The 10,678-nt window shown below is 38.4% G+C and overlaps 1 protein-coding gene across 1 annotated transcript in view; it reads left to right on the top strand.

The window, feature by feature from the left end:
* Positions 1-9,871, top strand: part of DCK (deoxycytidine kinase) — a 64,807-nt gene extending 54,936 nt beyond the window's left edge. The window contains exons 4-5 of the mRNA XM_044681602.1: positions 2,826-2,916; positions 9,845-9,871. Coding sequence (XP_044537537.1) covers positions 2,826-2,916; positions 9,845-9,871 — 118 coding nt within the window. The remainder of the gene's footprint in view (positions 1-2,825; positions 2,917-9,844) is intronic.
* Positions 9,872-10,678: the final 807 nt, after the last annotated feature.

Genomic DNA, 10,678 nt, shown 5'->3' with positions numbered 1-10,678 from the left:
TTATTTTCTTGCCAGATCTCTTCCATTTTCCTCAAAATCTCAGTTTTGAACTCTTCCATAGCTTGTGAGGAGTTTTCCTTATTTGAGGAGGGTCCAGATGCTTATTTGTTCTCCTCCTCTGTTTGCTCGGTTGTCCGGATTTTCTCTGTGTAAAAGCTGTCGTGTGTTAAAGACTTCTTTTTCTTGTTGTTATTCTTTTTCTTCTGAACTTCCTGAGGCTGAGTAGCCATCGTTAGCCCAGCAGCTTCTCAGATTTATCCTCGCGCTCAGTGTCTGTCCGAGATCTATTGGCTCCTGAGGTCTGAGTTCTGGTTTTTTCCAAGGTCTAGCCCCCTGGTGGGCCCCCTTGCTTGATTCTCTGCCGGAGGTTTCTTTACAAGTCTCAGGGAGCTGCTTCCACAGTCGTATACCCGTCCACACTGGTTCCCCACTTAGGCTTTAGTTCCTGGCTGTGTTTGCCTCCACCCACGCCTCCGCAGTGCCTGCGCTCTGCTCAGCCTGCGCTCTGCGCCCAGCGTCCGTTCCCAGCGTCCTGCTCCCGTGCTCAGATTTCGCCTGCGTTTTTTGGCTTAATGGGGTCCTAAGTCTTGCTGCTCTCAGGAACAGGCCCCGGAGCTGCCAATGACTTGATGGGTGCCCCAAACTTGCTCTATTTCTTTTTAGCTGGCTTCGGAGCTATAGATGAGTGTGGAGGGTGTGGGGGTGGGGTGGTTGCTCAGCCCGCGATTTCGTGAGGGCTTTTTCACCCCTTTATAGCATGGAAATGCCTCGATTCCACGTACCTTCCACGCTGTGCCCTGTTGTGGGGGTTCCTCCGTTCGTCTGGACTTGTTTTTATGTCCCCTTGAGGAGTTTTGTGTGTTTCGGTCAGGAGAGGTTAAGAGCTGCTTCTTACTCTGCCGCCATCTTAACCCAGAACCGGCTTCCTGTTTTAAAAAACAATCCCGGGTAGGAAATTATATGCTTCTACCCATTTAAGGCAATAATTTCTCTTATAATAAAATATATAAAAGCTTATCCTTTAAGACAACAATTTTTTAGGATCTAAAGTAAAAGTTAAAAGACCTCTTGTGAAATTACAAGTTAATTCTCAAGGTATGGAAACTTCCAAGGTACTGTACAATTACCAAGACAGAATAAAGTTTAAAAGACATGTGCTCCTATAAGATGTTATAACCACAGTGTTTTTGATACAGTAAGCTTTAAGTAAATTAGGAAATATAATAAAATCATAAGCAGAAACTTCATTAGCTTAAAATGATTCAGTGCAACAGGAAAATCAACGAAATAAGCAAGATTAATTCACAAAACTAATTAGCAAAATGCAGTAAGATACAGTCTCTTTAAAAGTCATTCAGTTCTGAAGGTTTTTTCTTTAAGGTTTTTTATAATCAGTCTCTTCTCTTAGGTCAGAGTTCTGAGCAGGTATGGGGTGAATTTCTTTCCCTGAGTTTTAGTTTTTAATAATTGCAAAAGTTTGAATAGGCCATGTGCCCGATGAAGAGTAATCAGTAGTTCAAGGTTCAGACGCTAGGTCCATGTGGGGTCGAGTCGTGGGCTCGGGGCTTGAGAAAAGCTTAGGTCAGTTTTGTAGGAGTAGAAATTGTGGGTGGGGGTTTCCCATGTCTAGGTATGTTTTTAGTAGAAACACGTGGAAAGGCAAGAGAGTAGGGAGAAAGAGGAATATACTTCCCAAGTCTTTAGCAGCAGAGGCTGAAGCTGAAAAGGTGGAACTCGTCAAGTCAGGGCGGGGGTCGCTCCTCAAAAATCTAAGGATTCAATAAGGCAGGAACAGAGAAGAGGTCTGCTCCCGTGAGTCAGGAAAAGCAGCAGAGATCAGAGTAGGCAGGAACGTGAGGCAGTGGTCTATACCGGCGTTTTGGTTTTAAAGCCAGAAGCCAGAATTGGCTGGCCTGACCTCCCAAGGTGGTTTGGGCTGGACTGGCTGGCTGAGTCCCACGGGAGGCAAAAACATGCTGTTGCTTATAGCGAAAGCATGGCGAGGAAAGCCACTTTCCTTTCTTAAAAAATTGCCCAAAAGAGCTGAGCAAGATGGCCAAAAAACAGGCATGGCTATAAATGCTATTGTTAGGCTATCTGGAAGATTGAGAATTCGAATTTCGAATCCCTTCGTGGTTGCCATTATTTTTAAGATTAAAAATGATAAAGACTGAGATAATAAGAGAAATTAGTAGTTTAATTAAAGGGATAAAATCATTAGAACACGCGGATGCAAGAATTCACATTGCCTCAGCCATTTTTACCTTTCGTATCTTCCCATGCCTGGTAGCTAAGAGGGCCACTTCCTCCTCACCCAGGAGACTTATCTCCTCTCTTACATCATCATACTTCCTGTTTGCCATGATGAATCATGGGAAATGTAGTTTCAAAGTCCCCACATGTCCATAGGAAATATATAACATACTTTTAAATGGCATCTTCCCAATTCCAAATATACATGCCTGAACTCTCTTCAGTAAAAATTTTTACTTTCAGTGTCACCTATATGCTGCTGCCAGATTACTCTATCCAAAGCAGAGTACTGTTCTTGTCATCTCCTAATCCCATTGATCAAAAATCTTTATTGGTCCTGTTTTACCTGCCAAGTAATGTCCAGATTCTTTTGCTTGGAATTCAGTGTCCTGCAAAATTTGGTCTCAGCTTCCTTTTCATATACCCTGAATCCCAGCCAAATTGAACTACTTAATGTTTCCTGGACACACTTCCTAGAGCTTTAAAACTCCTCACTTTCATCCAAATATTCTTTTCATTTTGCATAGTTTATGCTTTTCTAATTCCTTATTAAAATACATTTTTTAAAACAGAACCAACTTTGATTATCTGCAAGAGATACCCATCTTAACATTGGACATTAATGAAGATTTTAAGGACAGATATGAAAATCTTGTTGAAAAGGTAAGTTATGACAAGGAACATCATCTTTTTTAACTCATTTTATCATAACTAGAAATGTACTTTTCATTGTGATTTAAAGAAGTAATTTTTCAAAATTACATTGGCTTAATGTTAATAATAATGAAAAATATTAGAATATGACTTCACAGTAAATTAACCTTGAGATTGTAGGTACTCATGATTAAATTAATTGGAACATTATTAAGCTTATAGATTAGCTGATGCAAAATTAAATTTGCATTATACTTTATCTAGTATTAAAATTTTTAGTTTTGACTTATACCATATATAAAGTGTTACCCAGTGAAAGAGTATACTATTTTTAGCCTCATTTTCATTTAGTGATGCCATTTTCTATACCAAAGAAGGAAGGGGTAGAATTTTTTCAGTCTTGAGTATAATGCTGTGATCTCAAGGCATGGGTTCCCTTCTTTTCCTCTGGACTGTTGAGGGTCTGTAGTTGCAGAAAGCATGAATGTTGAAATGTGGAAGCTTACTTAACAAAGGAAGAATGTTCTTAGTGAGTCACTGGTTTTTTCTTTTTCTCTATTCCTTGTTAGAAAGCTTTAGTTCAGTCTTATTGGGGGGACATGCAAATTTAAAATGGAAATTAATGTGAAAATAGGACTTTCCTAATTAAATTCAGCATTAAGCTCCTCTTATGTACAAAAGTACTGTGCTGTATGCTGATAATATGGAGGGGAAAAATTATGTGGTCCCTGCTTTTTTAGAGCTTAGAACCTAATAGTAGGAGTTTTGAAATATGCATAGATAATTAATCCCTTCAATTTGGGCTAGGATGCAAGAAGTACCAAAAGTCCCTGACCTCAAGGAGCTTCTGTTCTATTAGGTGAAAATAGATACTCAGATAAATACAAAATTTGTACAAAGTTATTTCCTAGGGTGAGGAAGGCACTAGCACTGGGTTGGGAAGGGGATCAAAATGGGTTTCATTCATTTAAAGAAGTGACACGTGCCAAGCAGAGGTAGGAGCAAGTCAATGCATGGGAGAGAGTCTATATTATTAAGGCATGGAAATGGGAGGTGGAATGGCATGTATGGGAAACAGCAACTGGACTTGACTAGAGCATGAACCTGAAGGAGAGTAAAATGCATAAAGCAGTCTGTGAAAGACTTTTAAGTGACAGAGGAGTTTGTATTTGGAGGCAAGAGGGAGCTGTCAGAATTTCCTAATCCAGGGACTGACATGTCTGCTTTTTGCAACTGTGTGGAGAATTGATAGGAGTAGGGATTAATTTGAGACAAGAAAACCGTGCCAGAGGATATTCTGAGAGTTCAGGTGAAAGGCAATGCTGGCCTGAGCTGAGGTGGTTGTGTTGTAGGTGAGTAGAGAGAAGAGACAATTGTGAGAGATGTTATTGACATAGAATGAATAAGACTTGGCCAATAATTGGATGGGAGGGACAACTGAGGAGAAAGGAGTTCAAGGAGGACATAAGAGTTTGAGCCTAGATTGCTCTAGTGATGGTTGTGCCCTCAACAGAAATAGAAATATGGAAGAGGGGAGGGTGGGAAAGAAAATGAGTTTTGTTTTGAACCTGTTGGATTTTGAGATGCCAATGAGATATCCATTTGTAGCAAGTTGGAGATGGGGGACTAAAGCCCTGGAGAGAGATGAAGTATGATGCAAGGTATAATGTAATCAGGGTGAAGGAGAATCAGTAAAAGTGCTCTAGGAATATTTGAGGAAGGAAGAGTAGATTTTTTAGCTAGGGACTCTGGAAAGGTTTTATGCAGAAGTTTGAGCTGAACTGTGTAGGAACAGCCTGTCTCAACATTCAAGCTGAGAAAGGATACATATTCTAGACTTGGGATAACCTACTCATATGCATGAGGGCTGGGAGGCCGGGGTGGGAGTGGGAACCAGGCAGCTTAATCTGGATGGAATTTAGGGTGGGAAGGGCATAATGATGTAAAATATTCAGAAAAGGCTGGTGAGAGTTAGATTTAACTAAAATAAAGAGAGTCTTGACTACTAGGATCAGGAATTTTGTGTTTTCTTCCTTAGGCAATATAAAAGCCACAAGGGTTTTAGATCAGGGAGGTAACATGATTAGGTTGGTGAATTATAAAAACTAATTTTATTGGAAGAAGCTAGAGAAGGATAGTGACTGGAGCTGGGGAATCCTATTAGGAAGTTATTATTAGAGACTAAGCAAGAGCAATGAAGGTCTAAACTTGGTAATGTCAATTGAAGGGATGGAGCTAAGAGAGATTTGAGTGTTCTATTTATGGATAATATTTGGGTAACCTGCATCATGCAACATAGGGAACTCTGTGATGCCTTGGCTTTTAGAACTTTAATTTTCCTTTCCTTTTCCATCCCAGGCTTATACTTCATTGGTGGTGCAATGGATAGAGCATTGGGCCTAGAGTTAGAAGACCTAAGTTTAAATCAGGTCTCAGACCCTTACTAGCTGTTTGACCTTAGGCAAGTCATTTACCTGTTGGCCTCAATTTTTTCCTCTATAAAATAGGGATTGTAACAGCACCTATCTCCCAGGGTTGTTGTGAGGATCAAATGAGATTATATTTGTAGAGCTTAGCACAGAGCCTGGCACATAGTAAATATTTATATAAATACTTATTCTCTTTTCTTCCCATTCCCCATCTAATTGTCCAACCATGAAAAAATAAAAGGTTCCTCCAAGGTACAATCCTCCTCCCAGGAGTCTCAGGGTCAGATGGCACAACTTCTGCTTGAGGTCTCTATTCCTGGATCAAATTATTTTATTCATAGCTGTGCCCTGTTGTCCTTGGGCTGTGGGACCCAGACTTGTGAAAGGGCTTGTTGAATTCTTTTTCATGAGATACTATTTCCCAACACTTAATAGATTTATCTGAACCAAGGGGTGGGATAGGTGGGGCTTTTCTAATAGATAATGATTATTTACATTCAACACAGGCAGTAATATTTGAGTGAGAGAGACTACTAAAATAATTTCTCTTTTTCCTCTGAATTGATTTTGTGGATCAGGCTGTCAAATAATAAGCATTTATTAAGCACCTACTATGTATAAGGCACATGGAAGCAACACTAGTTGGCTCAAAGAAAGAAGGAAAACCTGGATGTGTTGTTCAGAGCTGTCCTAACCCACGATAACTGTGTGACTGCTCTATTAACTTAATAACTTAGTGTCTCAGGCAACTGTCTAGGGCTATAAATTGCAGAACAGTCTGAGATCTGCATTAGTTAAGGGGAGTTTCTTTAGAGGAGGTCCAGCAGTGAAATTAAAATTCAACCCCCCCACCCAAATATCAGTTCATAAAGAAATTATACTAGTGTGTCACCCCAGTAAAATATAAGCACCTTCAAAAGCATTATTGTCTTTCTCTAGCCCCTTAAACAATGTCTTGCTCATAGTTGGTGCTTAATAGATTTATTTGAACCAAGGGGTCAGGGGGAGTGAGACTTTTCTAATAGATAATGGTTATTCTTATTCAATCCAGACAGTAATATTTGAGCAAGAAAGAGAGACTAGTATTTTTTCTGAATCGATTTTATGTGTGCCAGATGATAAGCATTTATTTTAAGTATCTCCTATGTGTAAGGCACATGGAGGCAACCCTCGTTGGCTCAGTGCATAGAGTGCTGGCCCTGGAATTCAGGAAGACCTGAGTTCAAATGTGGCAACTCTTATGATTAAAAACTGAGGTTAACTTATATTTTTATCTGGGTTCAGAAGAGTGAGTAGGAGACAGGAATGGGCAATAGGTTGGGACCTTACAAGCTGGGGAAATACAGTTCAAGAAATGGTTTGGGCAGCTGACAGGAATGACAGTTGAATCCTAACTGCCACACTGATCCACCTAGCCAGGGAGACTGTGAAACAAACAAGTGACAAAAAGATTTATAAACACAGGGTTTTAATAATGATTGACGGTCAGGGATAATGGGGAGAGGCCACACTAAATCTAACCACTAAAGACCATACAAGGGCTGGGAGAATGGGTTAATGCCTACACTACTATACAGATTATTACAGACTAGAAGGAAAATGGGTCTCTCAAAGAGTCATGTCCACTTCTGCTGCTCTTAATGGTACAGGAAACAGGTCCACAGGAAGGTAAATCCAGGAATGTTAATCAAGGAGCTTGTCTCAGACTGGGATGTCCAACACCCCAGCTAGATCTTGCTCACTTGATCTTCCTTGGCAGGTCTTCCTTCTCAGTGTTAAATCCACACTCCTTGGGCTCTTCACTGGGCAGGTAAAGGCAATCACACCCTCTCCCTTTTCCAGCTTTCACCAGAGTCCCCAAGGGCAAACAGTTTTCTTCCCTTCATTCCATTTAGAATGTCCATGGCTGACAAGCAAGGCTTTTTCTCTTAGCCTGTCTGCTAAGTCTGCTTTCCTACTTTTAAAGTCTATTTCCTATTACACCTCAGACACTAACTACTGTGTGACCCATAACCCTGTTTGCTTTAATCCATTGGAGAAGGAAATGGTGAATCACTCCAGAAAACCCCATGGACAATGTAATTGGTCACAACTGAAAAACCACATATATGAGCTCTGGAGATACAAAGAAAGACTCTTCAGGATCTCACAGCCTCCTGGGGCGGGGGGAGGGGGGGGGCGGGGTGACCCAATATGCACACAACAATTGTGTACAAATGAACTACATATAGAATAGGACTTGGTTAATGGAGGGCAGGCACTAAAATTAAGAGGGATTGAAAAAGACATTTGGTAGAAGATGGGATTTTAACTGGGACCTGAAGGAAGTCAGGAGGCAGAGGTAAGGAAAGACAGAAGAGGCCACATATTTTTCCTAGTTACAAAGTACTTCATTCACTGTTTAATATTGAAATTAAATTTAAATATTCTATATTTTTAAACACTCAAATGTTTTCTGTAGATCATACTACTGCTATTTCAAGATATTTGGGAACTGGTTTACAGATATCTATGAATACTATTCTAAGTATTTTATCATTAAGTATTGAAGTTTGATTAATACCTCCGAGGAAGTAATTGCTATGGTTGTATGGTAGGAATTTTGCACACTTTGGAATCTCAACCAATAATCTATTTAAAAATAAATCATTCTGTTTAATTTTAAAAGTCAAAATTAAATTTACCTTATGTACTAATAAAATCATATTCAAAATTGAATATTTTTGTAACACTGTATCAAAAGGACAGACATTTTAAAAAATTATTATTTAAGGAAGACAAATATACTTTTGGGCTTTAGCAATATTCTTATAAAAAATTTAGCTCATGGAAACCAGCTCATGATATCATCAATTTTTTGTTTTTGTTTTTTGTACATGCCTTGTTTAATATGAAATTAGGTTTTCACAACTGGATAGAAATAAGTAAAGCTAATCCATTGCATAATATACTATTCATATTCTTTGCTAAAATAAGTGATTGCAAAGGAAAATGTTACTATACCTAGAATATATAAAAACTTTTGCAATAGACTTAATTTGATCCATTGATATATCGATTCTATTTTTCATAAGAATAGCCAGCATATAAATATGAGTATTTTATGAGCTTAGGGAAAGAGGTTTTTGGTTTGCTTTTAAATTTGGCTCATGGTCATCTAAAAATTGGCCAGTGCGCAGTCAAGGGCAGTATCACTCAGTGGATGGAATATTGGAAATATTGTCTTTCCAATCCTCTTGCTGTCCAAGTTTCCCCCTCTACTAGCTCTATTCTGAGTATGGCCCATATTCTCCTTTCCTGTTTCATCTTCTCTCTCTCCTGTAGTTGTCAGGTCCCTTAGCCTGAATGGTCTCAGGTTCCATTTTATCCCTCAACCTCGAGGGGCTTCATGAAAAAGTGAATAGAGGACTGACTTTGGAGTCTAGAAGAGAGACCTGGATTTAAGTCTTGTTTCAGTCATGTACCCGCTACGTAACCCTGGGCCAGTCATTGCATTTTAGAGTCCCAGACAACTTTCAAAACCTACAAATTGGCACTGGAGTTTGCACTATTGCAAGAGAGAGTATCTACAACAATGAAATTCCAGATCCAGACCAGTCCAATTCTTGACCTGAATTTCAGAAAACTGAAAAAAGGACTTTACTATGATTTCTTACTACAAAAGCATTTTCTAATGAAAGCGGAATAGATATATTTGAGGAAATATTAAGCACATTTAACAGCTGTTTCTAGTGAAATACCTTTTCTTTAATGTTTCTGGTCAGTTCTTGATATATATTATCTGTAAGAGTAAATTGATTTTACTAATAATTGGAAGTAATGGCACATAAGTAGAATGCATACAAAATAATATAAGATACTTGGGAGTGAAAACAAAATACTTCTGGTTTTCATAGGAGAGAGATAATTTTTCTTCCCTTCCCCCTTACTTTCCCCCAGGTCTCTAGCTCTTTTCTAGCTTCTCTAGAGGTGAGAAAATATCGAACTGAAATTCATAGCAGTCCAGTGAAGGGGAGAGATAAAAGATAGAAATGTAAATCTCTTTCTATCTTTATGAAAAATCTAAGATTTAACAAAGTCTTGATGATTCATACAATTATTAAATCACAGTGTTTTTAGTCTGCCATACTTTCTACATTCTTGACTTTTGGAAATGAAATGGGAGCAAATTCTTGCAACTCAGGCTCCAAGCCACTTGGGGGTTTTATGAAGATCTGAGGAGGAAAATGTGATAAAATTCTACAAGTAAATAGGAGCTAGCTTCACTTATCCTTTCCTAGCCTTAATTACCTCATTACTTCTGTTTTCTGGAACTTGGTCATTTTTATAAACCATGACAGTCTCTCAGACTGAAGGCTATATTTGGCTACTAATAAGTTTTACATTAATTTTCAAGTCTTGCAATGAATTAAGCAACATGCTTATTTTAAAGACCATTTAGAAAGTTGGTTTATGAAAATATAAATGGAAGACCATGAGAGATCTAACATTTTTCTTTTTTTTCCTAGGTCAAGGAATTTTTGAGCACTTTGTAATATTACAGAAGACAGTTGGCAGTCAAATGATTCCAAATAACTTCATCTTGTGTGCATTTTCATCTTTGCTGTAACTTCAACAAAAAACATGAACCATGTGTGAACTCTGTAAATTTTTTTTAGACAATCTATGTAGAAGATGACCATTAGCATCTTATAACTTTGGAAACCTTTATGAAATTACGTCATAAAAGCATTGTCCTTAGTCTGAACAAAGGCAACTTTTAACTATGTCAGGAATTCATAATTGGAGGATCCCCATATGGTTTATCCCTTAATTTATAAGTAAGGCAAAATAAGTTCAGAATCTCATCTCTTCATTGATATTTATTGTTGTGTTGTCTACAGGGCTGCTGGCTAAACAAGCAGATGGATCTGTCTCCAAGTTTGGTCACTGACAGACAGAAAGTCACTTTTAAAGTCACTCTGTCTCATCTATGCTATTGCTTCTTTCTATCTTCCATGGTCATAGGAATATGGAGGATCTAAGACTTAATGTTTTATAATCTAGTTGTTTGTTGAGTATAAGCTACTTATATGGAATTCATAGATAGGTGCCTGCTACTTTTCATCTCATCTACTTTTTTAAAAAAGGAGAGGATTATTATAGATACTGAATTGTTTGATGTTCTTAAGTAACATGGACAACTTACTACTGCAGATTATTTTTCCTTGTTTTTCAACGTAAATTAGTTTTAACTCCCAGCACTTAGCCATAGATCTTGAAGGGAGGACATCTTAATTCCAAGACAGCCTGAAGATATCTGTAGTGCTTGGATAGTTTGGCTTTAATAAGGGAAGGGAAAG

Source organism: Gracilinanus agilis, chromosome 6 (assembly GCF_016433145.1).
Source record: "Gracilinanus agilis isolate LMUSP501 chromosome 6, AgileGrace, whole genome shotgun sequence".
Taxonomy (NCBI): Eukaryota; Metazoa; Chordata; class Mammalia; order Didelphimorphia; family Didelphidae; genus Gracilinanus; species Gracilinanus agilis.
The sequence above is the reverse complement of the archived record's forward strand: the minus strand, read 5'-3'. Positions and strand labels throughout refer to the sequence as shown.